Consider the following 22722-nt stretch of genomic DNA (forward strand, 5'->3'; position numbering starts at 1 on the left):
CCATTTTCATCTTTTAAATTTTACTGACTATTAATTATTTGAAAAGTCTGTCTATAAAGCTTGATATATTTAGTTACCAAAATCTGTTCTTTTTTCTCTATTCTAAATCTAATAATGTACTTCAAACATTTAGGCTTACTAAAGCATGCAAGTTAAAAGGGCAATATCTAAATTCCAATGACAAATTGCATATTCTTTGTTACTTTATCCTTAATTCAATTTATGTCCATATTTGTGCTTTTACAACACATAATTCTGTCAATTGACAATTTTGGTATTGAATTAAATGGCAAATTTTCCTTGCCGCATTTGGCTTTGACAATGGTAGCCCTGGAACGAGTTTATATATTGGGCAATTTTTCCTAATATGATCCTTCTTGATCTTATTCTAAAGGGCCAAAAAAGGTATTATGAAAATTCTTTATGCCTAACAACTTTTTGGCAAGGAAAAAAGGAGGAGAAAAGAAGAAGAAACGCTCTTGAGTTCCCTCGCAAAATACACAGTTTTTACTGCTTCGTCGACGTTTGTTCTGGTCTTCTGCTCCTGCTCTCTGCATGACACCAAAGAGAGAGTCCTTTTCTCAAACTTCAAAATCCTACTCCTTTTCTTGAAAGGCTTTCCCTTTCTCGCGCTTTCTTGGCCCTTGTGTTGTCGGTTGATTTTCCTAGAGAAGAAAAATGAGGTGGGAGGGAGTCCTGTCGCCGCAAGCCCAGGAAACAGAGCAGGGCAGAGAAGAGGCGGGTGGCTCCAGAAAGAGGTGGGGCCACACTTGCAACGCCATCCGAGGAGGGAGGTTCCTCTACGTTTTCGGTGGCTTTGGGATAGACAACTGCCGGGCCAGCCAGGTTCTAGTCTTTAACACTGGTGGGTCTTCGAGTTTATCTTATGGAGATTCTGGTTTTCCTTCGAAGTTTCAATTTTTCTGAGAATGTCTTCAATTTAGATTGGTATGCTCTGCTTGATGCTGAGAGAAAGATTGGTTCTTTTCTCTTCTGTTTTCCTTTTTCTGTCTGATTTGGAGCTCCTGGTGTTTTTTGGTGCAACTCTGCTTGTTGGGATTTCTTTTTTTTTTGGTTGTGTTATAACTTGCTGACTCCTTTCGTTTGCTGTTGGTTTTTATTTTAATCAATGGCTTGGCTCTTGAATCGGTCATTTGTGGCTAGTTTTATCCATTGAATGTGTGGGATGGAAGAGAATTTTTCATGATGTTCTATGTCCAATGATTGTTACATATGCCATTGCTATGGCCAATATTTTCCTGTACTTATTTCATCTTGAACAATTACTGAAGCTGTTTTTGACTTTCTCCCCATTTGCATTTTGCTTGTGTTTATATTTACTGCTGGAATTTCGTGAGGGATGGCTTTTGGTGTACTTCCAACTTCAGTTGCCTTCTAGTTTTTCTGTCGTGATCTCGTGTTGCGTTGGAGCTTAGCTAGTGTGGCATGTCGAAGTTGTTGAACTATGAGAGGTGATCTAGTCTGCCATAGTCTCAATTGGTGACCTGGGGGTTTGAAGAGAGAGAGAGAGAGAGAGAGATGAATCTACCATTGCTTGTCTCCGTTTGTTGTGATTTTCCCTTTTTTTAATTGACAATTAGTTTTTTCTGACTTGCAGTGGAGCAAACATGGAGCCAACCCACGATAAAAGGCACGCCACCTGCTCCAAGGGATGGCCATAGCTGTACTAATGTTGGTGACAATTTGTTTGTGTTTGGTGGGACGGATGGGATGAACCCTCTTGGGGATTTTCATATACTAGACACTTGTAAGTTACGTTTACCATCTCCTTTCGCCCCAGGTGTAGCCGTACAGTCTTGTCGACTAATAGTCTGTGCATCTTTTCATTATACTTGCAATACCAGAAGTTGGGATCTTTTTAATGTAGTTCACGAATATGTTTTGTAGCTTCTCATACATGGATATCACCAATTACAAGGGGAGAGGCACCGAAGGCAAGGCAAGGTCATAGTGCAGCACTTGTCGGTAAAAGGTTGTTCATATTTGGTGGGTATGGAAAATCTCCTGGTAATGATGATGAAGTGTATTATAACGATCTCTTCTTATTGAACACAGGTACATTCTTTTTAAAATTCGACATTTCTTCTTTGCCTCTAGTCCCCATTGACACCTATGTGTGAAATTTCCTTGTCTGTGCATATGAGAGGTGGGTTTAAGACTTTACTTTCCATGAATGTTGTGTCCTCCAACTTATTAAAGTACTATACTTGTAGCACGTGTCATCAGTTACTACCGCTCGTCAAATGTTTATTGATTTAGATTGTAGAGTTCAGTATTATCTTCCTTGGGTAGACAAACATGCTAGTTCATGCATTTCCTTCTCATAATCTACAGAGACATTTAAATGGAAAAAGGCTATGACAACTGGTATCCCACCTTCACCACGTCTTACCCACAGCTGCTCAACTTGGAACAACAAAATGATTGTGATTGGGGGTCAAGATGGACGTGATTACTATTTGTCCGATGTCCATACTCTTGATGCAGGTTTACTGTCTACTGTAACCTTTATTGGTTAAACCGGATAGTGGTTTCTTCCTTTTTTTCTCTCCACTAGTATCCTCTTTTTACAACTCTTTTGGCGTTACTATACTTTGTTAGATACCCTGATGTGGAAGGAACTGAATACCACCGGCGACATGCTACCCCCACGTGGTGGACGTTTGACTGTTACTTTTGGGAAGATTCTGTTTGTTTATGGGGGATACACAGAGGACCAAAAGCTATATGATGACCTGTATATGCTTGATGTCGGTAAGTACCTTTTGCTTGGTATATGCTTTCTGAATGTCTGCCACAGAGATCATGCAGATATACATGCATTTGCTGAAATGTAATAATGTGAGACTCAAATTGCTAGTTCTCACATTCTTACTGGCCTGTTCTATATGAAGCCTGTGTCAGTTAATATATTTCTAGGTGATGCTTTGTTGATTGCAGTTATAAATCTCAAGTATATTTTCTTTTCTTTTGAGATTCGAGCAGTACATTGGAGTGCTAGATGAACTTCTGTTTCAAGAATAGGGCCTTTTTCCTTGTCCGGTCAATTACATATCCAATGATTAGTTAACTTCGGTTAATCATTCATGTATTTGGAAAGTAAAGTTTGAGCTGATTATCTATTGCTTGTTTTTTTATTTTTTCCTATTCCTTTGTTGCCTTGGACAAGCGAGGGAAAGCAACATAAGCATCCTTTCGTTCCTTCGACTTAATACACGTGTCCTCATGTTCTGTATCTATTTTGCTCGACTGTTACCATGATTTTGCAGAATCTGCGATATGGTCCAAGGTGACTATTGCAGGTGATGGACCTTCTCCCAGATTTTCCATGGCTGGGGCCTGTCTGGATCCAGTAAGGAGTGGGGTTCTTGCCTTTGTGGGTGGTTGCAATAAAAGTCTGGAGGCTCTTGACGATATTTGTTACTTGCACACAGGTTCAAATTATTTCTTGTGGTTATTCTTTCGGTAGTTTATGTTGGTTTTCAGGTTTCAGAACTGAAGATGTGTATGAGAGTTAATTTCTTATCATTTTTAGGACTCACAAGGGAATACGAGCGAAGGCTAGAGAAGCTAACATTGAGGAAGAAACTGAAGCTGAAGTGCCATGAACGAAATTTGACTCTAGGACATGATCAAGCTTTGGTGCAAGTTGGTGTATCCACAAGCTCATATCAACCTGTGCCGCTATCGATCTACAGTCAGCCAGGTCAGGCCCTGATATATGTTTACTGTCATGTTCTTGAATGAGGGTTTGTTGGTGGGAGAAAGAATGTCTGCGGAGTTAGAACTATTTAATTCAATTCTACATTTGTTTATGTAGACTTGAAACTATCTTTCATGATACCAATTGTCTCCAGTTCTGTAATCTTTTCCTTTGTTACTCCTGGGTCGTCAATTTCGTATTCTCCCATTATTCCTTCCTGCAGATGATTATGAGATCATATCAATGTTTTGGCTGTGATCTTATCAACATACTCTCATGCCCTTAAGCTTCTGCAGTCTTTTCTCGTGGATATAAATTTTGCGAATTTCATCCAAGTTTTGAGCCTCATTTTATAGCAATATTGTGTATCTTTTGCATACTATCTGCGAGATCGCTATTTGCTTTATATTCACATTTTTCTTAGTAGTGGCTTTTGACGCTGAGATATTAGTTGCCATATAGTGAGTGGTAGCATTAGTTACGCGAATGGTACTATTATATATTATGTAGTTGTTAATTCAAGGATTGATATTTAGCATAATAGGTGAGATGGCGATGGAGATCATATTAACAGATGCTAATTACCACTTATTCTTTTGTGTCACAACTTCCTAAATTTTACAAAATGGCTCTGTTCTATTGTAGATTCTCCGGTAAAATAGCCACAGGGATGAAGTGAATATTCTTTTCTTCTCTGTCATTGCGTCTGCCAAACCAAGCTCTTAGCTCTTCTTGCAAAGTCTCTGCATTTACTGACCGAATCCCCTCAACCGACCTTACCAAATTCCAAAGCATCCTTGACCATCCAAAGTACAAAGATAATGTTTCTAATCAATTCAATATATTGGACTTTTCCTGCAATTCCCTTTCACTAATGTTTCTAATCAATTCAACCCCCCAACTGATCTTGCCATTTACACAACTCACCCAAGATTGAACAATCGATTCTGTGTTGCTTGTAATTCGGAATAAGCTACGAAACTGAGTTTTCAAAGGGGTTGATGAGCTCCAATCATAATGCCAAAATAGAATTGAACCCCCACAAAGGAGTGAATAGAATATTTTTAATGGGAGAATCCTAGCATTGCATTCTTCTTTCCAGACTCCCACCCCATGTAGACCCCTCCCACACTTTGAGATCCATCCTCTCTCCTTTGTGCGTATTTTGCTCTAATTACTTGTCTGAGTTGTCTTCAGATGTGTTCCTGCCTTTCAATGTCTCCGAAGCCATTTGCAGACACAGCATTGTTAGAGACCAAGATCATACCCTTAAACCTCCTCTAAATATTAACAAATCGACCAGACCTGATCTCACCATGTGATATTTGCTTCTTTCATCTGTACTGCCCCACAAGAACTTCCTCTGAAAATCATCCGATCTTGCCACCACTGATGCTGGGACCAGAAAGAGAGAAATAAAGTGAACTGGCAAACTTGAGTGCTCTTGATTAGTGTGGTCTTTCCTCCTTGGAAAGATAAGGTTTTTCCACCCCATGAACCCTTTTCAGACTTCTCAATGATGGGATTCCACATCAATTTGTCTTTTAACTTTTCCCCTAGTGGTAGTTATAAAATTAGAAGTAGAACTAGTAGATTTCCATGTGCCTAGGCCTAATATGGTGATATTGCGAATTTGCTGGACATATTCGACACAACTTCACCGAAACTATTGGAAGGGGAGAGTCCTAACTGATTTCATTGCTTTATCAACACTACTTCAATTTACTCCTTTCAACTCTATGAAATAAAATGTAGACCCCAAGGATAAGTGTTATGGCCATAGACACCATCTTCGTTAACTTTAACAACGAATCCATCCACCTAGCTCCAAAATATCCAGACCATGGGCATGTAGATATAAATAAATTTGCTGAATGAGGTTATAGACTACTGAAAAGATTATTCGACCAAAGGAATACCTGGAAATAGGTCATTGCTCGGTTGTGGAAACAAATGCTTTGCTAGGATAATTGACAGCATGCCCTTTCGCAACTATCCTCGTCTGCTAAGGATCTAATTCGTGACTCAAACCTGTGATTAATTTACATGTTTAAGTAATGCTCACCCATAGGGTACCACGATCTGGGTACCGTCTACGTATCTGCTACGTATCTGCTTTTCTTGGTCAAATCTACATATTCATTTTAAGTAAATGGATTCGATCATATTTTAGGTTTCTTTCCATGTAAATCTTTATTTTATAACCGACAAAATCACCATATTCAATGCAAAATCAGGAAATTTTCTTCAAAATCGTTTAAGGAGATTCCGTGTGGCCATAGATTTTGTCATGTAATTAAAATGTCCATGAAGCAGTAGCCAAGTGCCCGATTTACATGTTTTCCCTGGCCATTATATATAGATATAGATCTCTCACTGGAATTTTCACATATCTAGAAATCATAGGCTTATGGTCGTGATACAATTATTTGCTAATGGTGTACGATCGCCAAAACTCTTGTCACTTTTTCTTGGAATATAGTTTTACCTTGGAGAGTTCTGATTGCTTGGATGAATAACTAGAGCACCTGCATCAGAGTCCACAGACTGCTAGCTTCCCTCAACAACTTCTTCAGAACGTACCACGAACTGATTTGCAAATTAACCGACCTTTGTCCAAGAATTTTGTCATGTAATTAAGCCAAGTTCCTGTTTAACTGTGTTTGCTTGCTATTATCAATAGAAATAGATATAGATTTCTCACTGGAGTTTTCACTTATCGGGATACTGTCTTTTTGAATTGCTTGTATGTGCCAATTCATAAGTAGCTTTGGACCTTTAATACAGGTGCTCATGGCTATATATCCAAGCAATCACAACCAATCCAAGGTAAAACTATATTCCAAGCAAGAGTGATGGAAAATTTTGGTGATCAATACACCATTGAGACTGTCGTAGATGGGAAACCTCTACATGGAATTATATTTTCCAGTAAGCCTAGCACTCTTCCTATACCATCTTCAAGCTCTAGCAGGTGAGTCTTTTGTTTTCCCCATCTAGCCAATCGGGTTTACTTAACAAATGTTGGTTTATTCTGATTCTCTATTTCTTGTAGCAGGAAAAGAACTTACGGAGATTCAGGTACTGTTATGCCACATGGAGATTATAGTAGGGGTTCAAAGGCTTCTAGAAGCATCCAGCTAGACTCAGTTGATGAGGGGCAAGCTGATGAAGTGCATGGACAAGAAGCCTCAGAGCCCCATGCAGAATCTGCTGGTCCACTTCTTGTGTCAAACGTAACACAACCTTCTGATGGCTGTGATCTGGACAAGGTCAGTCAACCTTGCAGTTCCAACGTTCTGTTGAACTTACATCACAAATATATTTTTAATAGGCTGGAAATTTTCGCAAAAGATTCAAAGAATCTGAGTCGTTTCACTTTGTTTGTTTTGGGAGCTTTTAAACGTTTATGCAATGATTGCTCTGATCTTTCTTAGGTTTTTTAGGAGTTCTTAGTGTTCCTTTTTGAGTTTTGATCTGTTCTTTTTACATTCCTGATGTAATTGACCAGTTAACTAGGAATTCTCTTTATCACTTATGAGAAAAAGGAAGGAAAGGGAAAGAGAATTCCATGTTCAATAGAAAGCAAAATTTCAGATGAGGAATCAATTTATATCCTCTTCACCGTGTAATAATGCTTGTATTTTACACGTCATATATCTATGCGGAGGTTGACATGATTGGAGTCATGTTCTTCAGATTACTTTAGATCATCATTTGATGGACCCCAACTTGCCTAGCTGGAGAAGCATTGGTATCTTGCTGTGGTGTTTTGACTTTAATTTTGGGTTTTGAGTCTTGGCAGTAGCTAATTTACATCTATTTAATTTAGGATATGTTATATGTATGTAACTTGATTATTTCAACTAATTCAAATTAAAATAGAATATGTAGTTCTACCTCACTTCCATTACATCAATGTGGATAGCCTCGGGAAAAAAGGAATATGTGAAAGTATGTTAAAATCTCACATTTGAAGGATAATGTTCACATTCTTACCGAAAAGTACAAGCAAAGAAGCATTCCCTATCGTCTCTACTTAAAGTTTGGTTATTGAATAGATTTTGATGCCAATAGCAAGTTGGACCAAAATTCAGATGCGGTAGCAGGGGGCTGACCCCCAATTGAAATATTCTAGACCTCCTGTATGCGATAGTCAAGTTGGCACACGTTAATAAATACATTGGCTTTATGTGATTCCGTTGTTGGAAGAGACGAACTCAGAAATGCGACGGAAAGAAAATGATCTACCAAACATGATTTGCTATTTTATGCAAAATGTATGTATGTGTTTTTGTGCTCTTTTTGGGTGTTCATAGTCATCATAATGTGATTTTTTTTGGTCGAAATCATAATGTGATTTTGATCATGTGATTATTTTCTGTGATCTGAAGGCAAATATGCATCGTGTGCATTATGGAATTATCTGCCTGCATATTTTGATTTTTCGTCTTCCTCCTCAGGTACCTGCAAACCAAGACTCATCACTGCAGGCTTCTATTGATTCCAAAAGATAATCGGATGGATAAAGCTCCAAATCTGAATGTGGGATTTCCTAAAGAGAGTGTATCTCCATCGACCAAGGACTCTGACATGATCTTACAAAATGAACTTGAGCATAAGCATTATCAGTGTTGCTGATAATGATATGTTGCTCTTATCCAACTTCATATTTTTACTGTTGATCAGAGCATGTTTTGATTGCACACCTATGCTTGTGAAATAATAGTCTCTTGCAATAATTGATTCACAGGTCATAGAAATGTTTTTCAGCAAAAATCTCTGTACGAGTCGATACGTACTATCTGAACATTGGCCATGACATTGTGAATAATAGATCTTACATATATTGTATTGTCTACATCACTTATACGAATCACACTAGCACACATGTATTCATTCTTGAATATGTTGCGCTTGTTCATATAACTTTTGCATATGCCAAGAGCTGGTGGTAAGGAGTTCCTCTTGTTTTTGGCTAATCTCTGCAGTTTGTGAAAACTTTGGGGGACGAACAATGAATTACCTCGATGTCATCCACATAACAGCAATAGTCTGTTTCAGTTGCTTAATATCCTCCTGTTGTTGCATGGCTTCTCTCTAAGAGTATCTTCTTTTTACCACTTTTGGAGGAGCAGTAGACCATTCTTCAAGGGCAGGGAGGCAGTCATGCTCTACCTCTTGAAAAAAGGTGAGTTAGATTTGGCTATGGAGCATTTGGCTGCAGTTATTGCTAGAGCAGAAGATGAAGAGGGCCATCCTGGCACGGTTATTATGGATGCATTCCTAAAGCACTTCGATGAAACTAAAGACACCGACTCCCCCAAAATGTTGTATGAGCTTTTGAAGAATTAGGTGTGTTGAGAAAACCTCCAAGGATATTTTGATATTGACAAAACCATCCCCTATAATATATGGTTTGATAGATACGAATGTTGTTTATGTTCAGGTGGCATTAATTGATAACTCGATACCATTGAAACCATCCTAAGTACTAAACTCAAAAGACTGGAAGGACCTTGAGGGTGAACAAGTCAAAGCTAACAGGAAGTTCGTGAAGACTTGGAGGAACCAATACGTGAACAGGTCTGTGGAAGCCTCATTCACATATGTGCTGAGGAAAATCGATGAAGTGTAATGAACACGTAAATTGCCAGCTGGATGACTGGGCAGAATCGCAGAAGGCCGATAGAAGTTACTGGGTATATCAAATTGAGAAGGTCGTCCTTGGTCACGTGACATGATATTTGAAGACCCAGATACTCCTTTGACCGATATTACGTACGTAAAGAAAATCGACAGCTAATCACAGGTCTGGAATTACTGATTTACTTACTCTGAGGTTAATCCAATCAATTTTCCATTATCCGGAGGACAAGGTTTATTTCCTAATGTGGTGATTCTATTCGCAGAAGCAACACGTTTGCTGGGAGATTTGATTGTATGGAAACCGGATCTCTGGTGCTAAATTGATTTTCTTGAAGACCACTCAATGGTCGACTTAGAGATTGACAACTATAAAATTATCAACGCAAGCTCAAGTGAATACACACAAGCTATGGAAATTTCGAGAGCAGTATACATTTTGTACTCGACAAAATTACTTGTTGAGAGTGGCATAATGGTTTGTAATCTCTGTTGAGGAAAGTACGAGTGTTATGGCAGTGATTAAGATTGTTGGTGTGATCTACCAGCTTCGGGTAGAAGCAAAAGCAGAGGATTACTAATGGAATCCTAGCGTTGTTTTTCCATACTTTGAGATCCATCCTCTCTGCTTTGTGCGTATTTTGCGGTAATGACTTGTCTGAGTTGTCTCCAGATGCGGTTCTCTTGCTATTTAAATGTCTCCAAAGCCATAGTTACAACAGGACCAAGATCATACTCTTAAACCACCTCTAAATATAAATAAATTGACCAGATCCGATATCACCCGGTGATATTTGCGTCTTTCATCTGTACTGTCCCACAAGAACTTCCTCTGAATATCCTCTCATCCTTTCACCACAGACGCTGGGATAGGAAAGAGAGAAAGAAAGTAAACTAGCAAGCTCAAGTGCTCTTGATAAGTGTGGTTTTTCCTTCCTTGGAAAGATAAGGCTTTGCCACCCCACGAGCCTCTTTTCTAACTTCTCAACGATGGGATTGCACATCAGTTTGAACTTTTTCCCTAGTGTTAGTTTCCAAATTGGAGTTAGAACTAGTAGAGTTACCATGTGCTTAGGCATAGAATAGTGATATTGTGAATTTGCTGGACATATTAGGCACAACTTCGCCGAAACTATATCGGAAGGGAGAGTCGTAACTGATTTCATTGCTTTATCAACACTACTTCAATCTAATTGTTTCAGCTCTACCAAACAATATGTAGACCCCATGGATAAGCATTAAGTCCATAAACACCATCTTAGTAAACTTTAACCATGAATTCATTTATCTAGCTCCAAAATGTCCAGATTTGGGCATGTACATATATATTCATTTGTTGAATCAGGTAATAGGCTACTGAAAAGATTATTTGACCAATAGAATATCTAAAAATAGGTCATTGCTCTGTAACAGAAACAAATGCTCATACCCGTTTGCAACTATGCTCCGCTTGCTAACGATCTTATTGGTAACATCTGATTCAAAATATAAGAGAGAGAGAGAGAGAGAGTTTCTGAGGGGATCGACAAAATGCCCTTCTTGTGAGCACTAAGCACCTGTTTTTAAGGTTCAAGAAGGTTGGATGTATTACTTGTTTGGAAGAAACAATAAAGGAGAATTTGTCAATTTTTAGTTTTTTTAATCTTTTTTAAGTATTTAAACGTGCTATTTGTCATCGATCGTAGGAACCTCAATATTCGGTCATTTTTTGAAACAAAGTACGTGTCATTGTGTTTTTAAACTAGTTTGCTATCCTAGTTATAAGCGTAACAGATGTTGCTAACGTGTGGGCATAAATTGTGGCTGTAAATATGAAATTTTGAATATGGAAATAGAGTTAGGATTTTTGAAAGCATAGTCACTAGCTTGTGCAGATAATTCTACCATATGTTAGGATTTTACTAATATGTTAGGTTTCTTTAGATATGAAGTTTTACCTAAATCTTGGTTCACTATGAGTCATGGTATGGTAAAGAGGATGACGTATATCACCTGTGAAGAAAACCGTATTTAAGGACAAGGGTTAGTTGATCTGCGATTTGGGTAGTAGTACGTTTTAAAGAAGTAGTTGGGGGAAGGTAACAGCCTTTTGTAATTACATTACAAATGCCTTGTACCATGTTCATGTAATATCTCTTAATTGAATGAGTATGTGGTGGGGTTGATTAGATTCCCAATTCCGGCGACCTGGAGCATAAGAGTACTTCAATCAAAAAGATCATACCTAGTACCACGGTCCATGTATGCTGCCATATCTCTAGTTTCTAGAGAGGCTATTTTCGTGACTCGAATTTGTGACCATAGGCCATAGTGGAGTAACTGTTACCACTGCATTAAGGCTCACCCTTAGGGTACCACAATCTAGGTGACGTGTACGTATTTGCTACATATTTACTTTTTTGGTCAAATCTATGTGTTTACTTTAAATAAGTGGATTCGATCTCACTGAAGGTTTCTTTCCATGTAAATCTTTATTTCATAGACTGGCAAAATCACCCTATCCAACACCAAATCACCATATTCAATACAAATCAGGAAATTTTCTTCAAAATTGTCTGGAGAGATTTCCATGCAATCGTAGAATTTATCAAGTAATTAAAATGTCCAAGAAGCAGAAGCTAAGTGCCTGTTTTACAATTTTTCCCTTGCTATTATACATAGATATAGATTTCTCATTGGAGTTAGCACTTATCTAGAGATTGTGGGATTATGGCCGTGATATAATTATTTGCAGTGTATGATCGCCAAAACTCTCTATCACTCTTGATTCAAATATCGGTTTGCCTTTGGAGAGTTTTTGTTGCTTAGTTGAATAACTGGGAGCACCTGCGTCAGTATCCACAGACCATTAATTTCCCCCAACAACTTCTTCAAAACGTACCACAAACTGAATTGCAAATCAACTGATTGTCCGAGTATTTTGTCAAGTGATTAAAATGTCCACGAACTAGAAGCCAAGTGCTAGTTTTACATCGCTTGGTATTATTATTAGATATAGATATAAATCTCTCACTGGAGTTTCCAGTTATCTAGAAATTATAGTATTATGGTCGTGATATTGTTTTTTTGAATTGCTTGTATGTGCCAAACCATAAGTAGCTATAGACCTTTAATGTAGGTTCTCAAAGTTATCCATATAGGCAATCAGTGCCTGTCCAAGGTAACCCAATATTCGAAGTGAGACTAACAGAAAATTTGCTGATAGATACCCCGTTGAAACCGTCATAGATGGAAAACCTCTCCGTGGAGTTGTATTTTCCAGTATGCCCAGCACTCTTCCTATACCTTTTTCAAGCTCCGGCACGTGAGTCTTTTGTTTTTCCCATTTAGCTGATTGATTTTAACTTAATAAATGTTGATTTAGTTGACTCTCTATTCTTGTAGCAGGAAAGAACTTGTGGAAATTCAAGTGCCGGAATGCCAAATGGTGATTATGACCGTGAGTCAAAGGCTTCGAGAAGTATCCAGTCAAGCAACTGAGTCCGTGCATGGAGAAGAAGCCTCTTCCCAAGAGCCCCGTAAAGAATCTGCTGGTCAAGTTCCTATTTCGGTCTGACCAAAAAAAAAAAGTTCCTATTTCGGATGTATTACAACCATTTGATGGCTCTGACCTGGACAACCTTAGTCAACCTTGCAGTTCCAACGTTCTCTCAAACTTTTATCACAAATCTAACTTTTGAGAGGCTGGAAATTCGTGAAAACGATTGTTGAAGAAACTGAGTCGTCTTACTTAGTTATTTTAGGAGCTTTTGAACGTTTATGCAATGATTGCTCTAATTTGAGGAGTTCTTATTGTTCCTTTTTAGTTTTGATCTGTTCTTTTTACATTCCTGATGTACTTGAGCAGTTAACTTCTAAGAATTCTCTTTATCGCTTATGAAGAAAAAAAAAAGAAAAGGAAAAGAGAACTCCAAGTTCAATATAAAGCAAAATTCCTGATGTGGAATGAATTTATGTCATCTCCACCATGTAATGAGTGCTTGTATGATGTTTTCGCTGGACATACCTACGCGGAGGTTGACATGATTGGAGTCATGTTATTGAGATTATTTTAGATCATCATCTATGGACCCCAACTAGCCCGGCTAGAGAAGCATAGGTATCTTGCTGTGGGGGTTTTGACTTTAATTTTGGCTTTTGAGTCTTGGATGTGGCTAATTGACAACTATTGTCACGCCCCAGACCCCACCGAGCTCGCGACATCCCTCCGTGGTCATATTGAAAATGCGACGTCCCAAGACTTGTCGCCGACCCACGCGAACATCAAAATATAAAGCGCAAGCGAAAACGATTAAAAGCACCCAGACAAGATTAAAGACCAAGGGTAGTAGAACACTTGAACAAATGAACCACATACTTCATTCAACAGTACGCACTTACAAAATCCAACCTTACATACAAAGGTCACTAGGGTTAAAACCACCATTATCAAAAAGGGGTAAGTGGTTGGGTAGGTTAGCCTAGCTATACAAAAAGGGTCCACCAACTCCATGGGCTCCTCTTCGGGATCTTGCTCCAACGGCTCTTCCTCGGGATCCCAAAACGCTGTGACGGGCCTTTCATGGTCGGAGTCGGGGGTCTGAAATGGTTATATAATAACCATGAGAACGAGTCTCAATAAGCAACACCCTAAACCCTACCTAGGCCAATGCGTACCCAGACAAGTCTTACATGCAATCTAACAAGTAACGTACAAAATTCACATCCACGCACTTACCTCGCCTCAATCCACACGTCACCTCTTCACGTTAGTCAAATCATGATAATGAAATAATATCCCGATAATATAACACACTCATTCAAGCGCCATCCACACTCGCACCCAACTAATCCAATCAAACATCCACACGTACTTCAAGCCAATCCAACCAATCACATTTCACACACATGCCCAACCAACCATCTCACAACCCGCGCCACTGCGCCTCAGGTCCATTCTCACAGCCCGCGCCACTGCGCCTCAAGCCCATTTGGCACACCGGCCATAAATGCTTTCACACGGACCGCCGTCAACACGTCCCAAGTCCGTAGCCCTCTGATCAATCCGAGCTCAATTCCAATGACCGACGTAAACACGTTCCGGTCCAACACACCTTTAACGGGCCACCATCAACACGTCTCAAGCCCGCATCCATTTGGCACACCGGCCATTCATGCTTTCACACGAACCGCCGTCAACACGTCCCAAGTCCGTCAATTTTCATTCTACGGACCACCGTCAGCACGTCTCAAGTCCGTTCTCACAGGCACACAAGCCACACGATTCAATCAATTTCCAATGACCGCCGTCAACACGTCCCAGGTCTAACTTTCCTTTCACGGACCACCGTCAACACGTCTCAAGTCCGTTAACTTTCATTCTACAGACCACCTTCAACACGTCTCAAGTCCGTTCTTACATCCAATCCACCACAATTTCCACAAAATGCACCATACTAAATCGAGCGCACAAATGCCTCGATAGGCCATCGAACCTGGCCCCCAACACAACACGTCCAACGCAATTTAGGCATAAAATCACACATGGGGAAAAATCACAAGTCAAACCGCCACTCAAACCCACTCGCTTCAACAACGAACAACCAATGCAAATTGCCACTAATCGAACATTAATTCACACACGAACTATCACACATTTAAGCCCCACTTCGAGCACCAATCGGTCCCACAAATCATCACACAAAACGGCCCTTGAACCGGCACAATTTAGCCCACGTTTGCACCACAAATCAGCCACCACACTCAGCTATAAACAACCACATTCAGCCACAAAGAACAAGGGGAAAAAACCGAATACACAGATTCGGAGTAATTCTGGGCCAGCGCACAGTTCTGGAATCCCTTTTAAAACAAATAGTAATTCAACTCCAAAAATTCTAAATTTTGGATATGTTGCATAAAACATCTTGATAAACATTTTCCGTAAGAACTCGAAACCCAGTTCCAACTGTAAACACCTCTTTGTGTCACTTGAAGTCAGACGAAAATCAACCCGTCCGGTCAGGCCGCCTGACCATAAAAATGCATCTCATCCAGTACCCAAATCACTTTGGAAAGCCTTGAAATTTTTATATGTCATAGACACGAATGTTCTTAACAATTTGTGTGAAGAAAGTTTGTTGAAAAGAGGTCTGGAAAAATTTATAGAAAATCGGAAAGACCAGAAGGTCGGGTGAACAGTAAATCCGGCAGACTGAATTCGGTCCAAAAATGGACTTACTAATGGCATTAAATGATCTCCAAAAATTCTAAAATTAAATTATGTCATACTTCAAGATGTTATGAACAACTTTCAACTTTCATGAAGAACAATTCCTCAAATTCGGCCCACACAAGTCACAGTAAAAATAATAAAATCCAACAACGCAGCAGCAACCTTACCGGAAATCAACCAACAAGCACCACCAAGCAAACCAAGCACAACCAGCCACTAAACCAACTATCCACAGCCCTAATCCACCCCTAAACATGTCCATTAGTAACCCATTATCCTAACTAAGGCTTAGGGAGCACTTACTCTTAGCCTAAGCAAGAAAAAACCGAGCGAAAGGGCAGCAGCAACCTCGCCGGTGCAGCAGCGACGGACGGCGGCGAGCGGTCGCCGGACGGCTGAGGCGGTTGACTGGTGGAGGCGGACAAAGCTGCTGGTCGGGCGTGCAGCAAGAAGAAGCGAGAAGCAGAACAAGAAGCAGAAGTAACGTGGGGCAGCTCGGCGGGGAAAGAGGAGGAGGAGAGAGAGAGGAGAGAGAAGGTCAAACACTTATCTAATCTTTTTGACTCATCCTAGGCCCTCCTTTGATTTTGGTGAGTAAGCCAAGATCTTAAGGCTACGAAAATTCCAGATTTCAAATTAAAGAAAAGGCTAAAAAGACACTAAATAAAATAAATCCAGAGAGAGGTATACTGGTCAAAATCCGCACCCGGTCCAAATTTTACTTTCTGGCTAATATGGGCAATCTCGAGGCTGGCCACAATAATATCGACACCGTCCAATTAAATTTATCACGAAACTCCCAGAAATTCAACACCAAAGTTTGGGCTCTAAATAACGGCCAAATTCGATCGAGTGCGATTCTAGCGAAATCTCAATTTTAAAAACAATAATCGAGAGTGATCAGTTCCCGGGCGAGATTTTACTATAAGCACACTGACGAATTACACGTTTTATAAATCCAAAAAATGGGCCGAAATTCGGAATGTCACAACTATTAAATGTAGTACTAGAAGTTTTAACTTTGAACATTGTTGTTTGTGGTTTTCACAACAATCTCACATTTAAAGGATATTGTTCACATTATTAGTGGGAAGAACAAGCAAAGAAGCTTGGGAAGCAGCTTCATTTTTTCCCTATTCATCTTTACTTATTGGTTGGTTATGGAGTAGATTTTTTATGCCAAAGCAAGTTTCACCAAATTGAGAGGCAGTAGCAGGGGGCTGACTCCAATTGAAATATTCGAGACCTCCTGTACGTGACGATCGAGTTGGCACGTTAATAACTTACAATGCCTTCATGTGATTCTGTTGCTGGAAGAGACGAAAAAAATGGAACATTGCTATTTTATGCGGAATGTATTAATGCGTTTTTGAGCTCTATTTGGGTGTTCATAGTCATCATAACGTGATATTGATCATTGGATTGTTTTCTGTGCTCTGAAGGCAAATATACATCGTGTGCACTATGGGATTTTCTCTGCCTACACATTTTGACTTTTGTCTACCTTCTCAGATACCTGCAAACCAACAATCATCACTGCAGGCTCCTATCAATACTAAAGATGATCGGTAGGATGAAGCTCCATTTGAATGTGGAAGTTCCAAAAGAGAGTGTATCTCCATCAAGCAAGGACTATGATGTGATTTCACAAAAGAATCATTTGTGTTGCTGATTATGATATGTTGCTCTCTTCCAGCTTCAACTTTCTACAACTGATCAAAGAATGTTTTGATTGCACGCCTATGCTTGTGAAATAATAGTTTTTTGCAATAACTGACTCACAGGTCATAGATATTTTATTTCGCAAAATCCTGCATGGGCATGATACATGACATTTGAATTATGGTGGTGACATTATGTATAACATATCATATATATATATATATATATATATATATATATATATATATATATTGCATCGTGTCCATCACTTATGTTTTATCATTCTAACATATGTATTCATTGTTAAAATAACTTTTTCATTTTCCATGATTTCGAGATGAGGAGTTCTTGTTTTTTGCTAATCTTTGAAATTATTGGAAACTTTGGGATACGATCTACAAAAAAGCTCCTTATCATCCGGATAGACAGCCACAATCTGTTTCAGTTGCTTAATATATTGTCATTGTTGCATGGCTTCATCTGTCTTTTCATGGGTCCTGGAGTCGGAGGACCAAAATTCCGCATGTGTATACCCATGAGTAGCACAATCCATGATATACTTTTTGTAGATGCCTATGCTTGCCAGGATGCATATGCAAGCACTTATGACAGTGATTGAGGGTGTGTTTATTTTGGTGAAAGTGTTTTTTGGACTTTCATCCATTTGGTTCTCTATAAATGATTTGGTCAACGGAAAATACTTTCCGGTCAACACAAAATCATGTTTAATTTTAGGTTGAATTCCATAATCTAAGAAGGTGAAAACACTTTTCGGAATTACTCATCTTGAATTTGTTAATATTTTTTCTTTTCTTTTCTTTTTCTTTTCTTTCTAAGAAAGAAAACATAAATGTATTTTTTTTCTTAATAAAAATAATTTAAAAATAACAAATAATTTGAAATAATTTAAAAAATACAATTTTTTTTTATAATTTTCACCATCAGATTTTCCTCATCAAACAACTGAAAATACTTTCCAAGTATTTTTTAGGTTTTAGCCAAACACCGAAAAATAAACACATTTTCTTCGAAAATGATTTCTTGGAAAGTATTTTCCACAAATGGTTTATTTTCCGCAAAACAAACGCACCCTAAGATTAATTGGGAATCATGATGCTAAGAAAAGAAAGGAGCCCTCAATGAAATAGTGATTTTGCTTTAGAATTGAGCTCCATTTTTTGGTGGATATGTTTGATTTAGGCAATTATATATGATCTAATATATGCTTACAACCAGTTGCTATAGTGGCAGATGAGAGGACAACAAGCAAAGATGAAAGAGGTGATTTGGCAAAATCAGTTTGAAACAGGTTCTTGCACAATTACTTTTGGTGGGTTGAACCTCTTGACATACCTCATGCGTAATCCAATTCCGACTCTCCATTCATCGAGTTGTCCCAGAGCCATTTGAATTTTGACTGGGTCTTCGAGTCAACTATAGAGATATGATTTGCCACGTGATCTTCACTCGATTAGTAATTGTCAAATTTTTCTTCTCTCACAATTTTATGCCGAGTCTCAATCGCCTTAGTAGACATTGGGTGTGAATCCTATGAGAGTTGATTGTGAATATGCTTCATAACAAAAATACATATCATAAGAATTTTGCCAAACTTTGCTCTACTTAATTCTTGCTCCCATCAGACCATCTGTATCTATATGTATTAGGATCCCGATTCATGGAATTGAACGATCACTACAAAAAAACATGATTTTTGCGACGGGGAATTTTTCGTCGCTAATTTGCGACAAACTTTGCGACGGATTTCTAAATCCGTCGCAAATTAGCGACGAAAATAATCCGTCGCAAGTTTGCGACGGAATTTACGACGGAATTAAATTCCGTCGCAATTTTGCAATGGAAAATTAGCGACGGAATTATTTTCCGTCGCAACTTTCGTCGCAAAATTGCGACAGAATATTGATCGTCGTTAATTCCGTCGAAAATTAGCGACGACTAATTTTCCGTCGCAAATGTGCGACGAATTTTGCGACGGATTGATTTTCCGTCGCAATTTTGTGCGACGGAAGTAGCGACGAATATTATATCCGTCGCAATTTTCGTTATATGCACCCCACCCGTCAATTTCTCTCTCTCAGTAGTAATTCGTCACGTCGCCCGCTTTTCTCCTGCCTTCTCCCTCTTTCGTTTCTCTCAACAAGCCGTGCTCGCAGAAATCAATCTCGTTAAAGCTTTTCCACCGGTAAGTATCGTAGCTAATTTCTTGACTAAACATGCGACTAATATGGTCTTGTCCTTTCTATTCATTGCTTAATGCGAAATTTTTTTTTATTGACTTTTTTATTCTGTTTTTGTTGTAAATTGGTGGCCGGTCGCCGGATCGGCGATGGCCACCAATTTGCGACGGACCAATATAGTCCGTCGCAAACTTGCGACGGACACACCCGGGCGAGGTCGCCGGTCGACCTTGCCGCCATGGCGGCCTCGCCCAGATCTGGCGGAGGCCGACCGGCCTCGACCCATGGCTGGCGAGGCCGCGCAGCCTGGCCATGGCCGCGGGTCGACCTCACCGTCGCCCGGCTGGGCGATGGCGAGGTCGACCCGAGGCCATGGCCTGGCCGCACGACCTCCCCCAGATCTGGGCGAGGCCGAGTGGCCTCGCCGGGGCCTCCGGTCAACCTCGCCGTCGCCCGGATGGCCGGGCCGGTCGGCCTCCCCCGGATCCGAGCGAGGCCGAGTGGCCTCGCCGGGCCGCCGGTCGACCTCGCCGTCGCCCAGCTGGGCGACAGGGAGGTCGACCGGCGGCCATGGCCAGGCTGCTCGGCCTCACCCAGATCAGCCGGTTGCCGGACCGGCGGCCATGGCGAGGCCGCTCGGCCTCGCCGGCGTCAGCCGGTCGCCGGTCATATAAGAAAAAAAAAATAAAAAATTCTGAAAAAATAAAAAATAATTTAAAAATGAATGTTAAGTGATTTTGTTTTTATTTAGGTACGTGTCCAATTGAAGGTCTTGCAATCTAAGTGAACGTTGCAATTCTCTTCAAATTGACCACTTTGTGCTATCAAGATTTCAATCAAATATCTGGGTAAGTCTTTTTTACATGGTAATTTTTTCAATTTTTTAAATTTCAAAGTAATTGTTGCGTGAAAAACAAAATTTAAATTTTCATAATTTTATTGTTTTAATTAACAACAGTAGATATGATATTTTAAATATTTTACGAGATATTTTTATTTTAATACAGACACAATGCAAAGAGACAGGACTTGGATGTATAATAAGAACTTACCTGGACGTCGAGGATTGACCGATGAGTTTTGTACTGGGTTGGAACTATTTTTAGACTTTGCTAGTAGTAAATATGAGTTCATGGATGGAAATAAGTTAAGGTGTCCGTGTAGAAAGTGCAGTAATGGTAAATTTCATGTGTGTGATACAGTTAGGGAACATCTTTGTAGATTTGGGTTTACTCCGAATTATTATAATTGGACTTGCCATGGTGAATCATTTATATCTGATGAAGGATATCGAAGAAGTGACCAATTTTTAGTTAGGGAAGAATGTAGCTATTATGACCAATTGAACCCATACGAGAGGATGGTGATTGATGCAGCTGGTCAGAATTTTGTTTCAGATTCGAACCATGCAAGTACTAGTTTTACTCCTACACCTGAACAAGTGGGTACTAGTCATGCATCACAATTGGAAGAGATATGAGTAACGGGTTTTGATGAGAATGTGTGTAATAGAGCTTTTTCATCTAATCAGTTCTGGGAAGTGTTGAAAGCAGATGAACCTTTATGGCCAGGTTGTGACAACCACACTAAGTTATCAGTGACAGCAAGACTGTTAAATATCAAGGCAGAGCATAATGTGTCGCAAGATTGCTTCAACTCTTTTGTTGACGTAATGCGGGAAACAATGCCTCGTGATAACAACATGCCAAGTGATTTTTACGATATGAAAAAGCTAGTGGATAACTTAGGTCTTCCGGTTATAAGGATTGATGTATGTAGTAGGGGTTGTATGTTATATTGGAGAGATGATGAAAATGCAGAATCTTGCAAATTCTGTAGCCAACCTAGGTACAAGATTAACAGGAGGCAGGGTCGTAATCAGAAGCGTAGACCATGCAAGCAAATGTTTTATCTGCCCTTAATCCCCAGATTGCAAAGGCTTTATGTGTCTCAAGCCACTGCCGAACACATGACTTGGCATACAAATCATGAAACAGAAGAGGATCTAATGTGTTATCCTTCAGATGCAGAGGCATGTAAACATTTTGATAGAACGTACCCTAAGTTTGCGATAGAGCCTCGAAACATCAGGTTAGGTCTCTGTGCTGATGGATTTGCCCCATTTGGGAAATCAGGAAAAAGTTATTCATGTTGGCCAGTTATCTTAACGTCGTACAATCTTCCACCAGGTATGTGCATGAAGACACCTTATATGTTTTTGACATTGATCGTGACTGGGCCGCAAAATCCAAAAAAGTTAATAGATGTTTATATGTAACCATTGATTGAAGAGTTACAACGGCTATGGGAGGAAGGTGTCCTTACATATGATGTTTCTACCGATCAAACATTTGTAATGAAGGCTGCTCTTCTTTGGACGATAAATGACTTTCCAGCTTACGGAATGTTATCTAGATGGAGTACAGCTAGGATCTTAGGATGTCCGATATGTTTGGAGAGATCAAAGTTATTTAGATTAAAACATGGAAAGAAGCCCAGCTATTTTGACTGTCACAGACAATTTTTACCGATAAATCATACATTCAGAAGGAATAAAAAAGAGTTCATCAAGAATAGGACTGAAAGAACACGTCCACCATTGAGGTTAACCGGCGATCAAATTTGGGAGCGGGTGCAGGACTTTCCAACTGTTGTTCAGAACCCTCACAGTACGACTTTTGTGTACGGAAGTACACATAAATGGACAAAACGCAGTATATTTTGGGATCTACCGTATTGGAAGGCCCATCTTATTCATCATAATCTTGACGTCATGCACATAGAAAAGAATGTTTTCGACAATGTCATAAATACTGTGATGGATGTCACCGGAAAAACAAAAGATAACTTGAACGCAAGAAAAGATATGAGAGATATTTGTGATCGGCCAACACTAGATGTGGATGCAAGCAGCAGGGGACCAAAACCAAAAGCAGTTTATACATTGGATAGAGAGTAGAGGTGAGTTGTTTGTCAATGGTTGAAATCTGTGCGGTTTCCTGATGGATATGCTTCGAACCTCGGGAGATGTGTTGATTTGAATGAATGCAAGTTGACAGGTTTGAAGAGTCATGATTGTCACATATTGATGGAAAGACTAATTCCAATAGCTTTCAAGGAAATTCTACCGAACTTTGTATGGGGTACCATTACAGAGTTAAGCAATTTCCTACATGATATTTGCTCGACAGTGTTAAAAGCATCACACATTGAGAAACTGGAGAGAGATATTCCAATTATTCTTTGCAACTTAGAAAGGATATTTCCTCCATCGTTTT

The 22722-nt window shown here is 39.5% G+C and overlaps 1 protein-coding gene across 1 annotated transcript; it reads left to right on the top strand.

Moving 5' to 3' along the window:
- The first annotated feature begins 581 nt into the window (after positions 1 to 581).
- On the top strand, positions 582 to 8594 carry LOC115663091 (tip elongation aberrant protein 1-like). Its single transcript, XM_056319471.1, has 10 exons — positions 582 to 865; positions 1619 to 1768; positions 1909 to 2076; positions 2356 to 2508; positions 2623 to 2775; positions 3291 to 3455; positions 3557 to 3727; positions 6512 to 6698; positions 6780 to 6996; positions 8188 to 8594. The coding sequence occupies exons 1-10, from the start codon at positions 679 to 681 to the stop codon at positions 8239 to 8241; spliced, it is 1605 nt and encodes a 534-aa protein (XP_056175446.1). The 5' UTR covers positions 582 to 678; the 3' UTR covers positions 8242 to 8594.
- The last annotated feature ends 14128 nt before the right edge of the window (positions 8595 to 22722 follow it).

The sequence above is a fragment of the Syzygium oleosum genome, unplaced genomic scaffold (genome assembly GCF_021117445.2).
Source record: "Syzygium oleosum isolate NSW1041296 unplaced genomic scaffold, Sole_v2.1 Sole_v2.17, whole genome shotgun sequence".
NCBI classification, from domain to species: Eukaryota; Viridiplantae; Streptophyta; class Magnoliopsida; order Myrtales; family Myrtaceae; genus Syzygium; species Syzygium oleosum.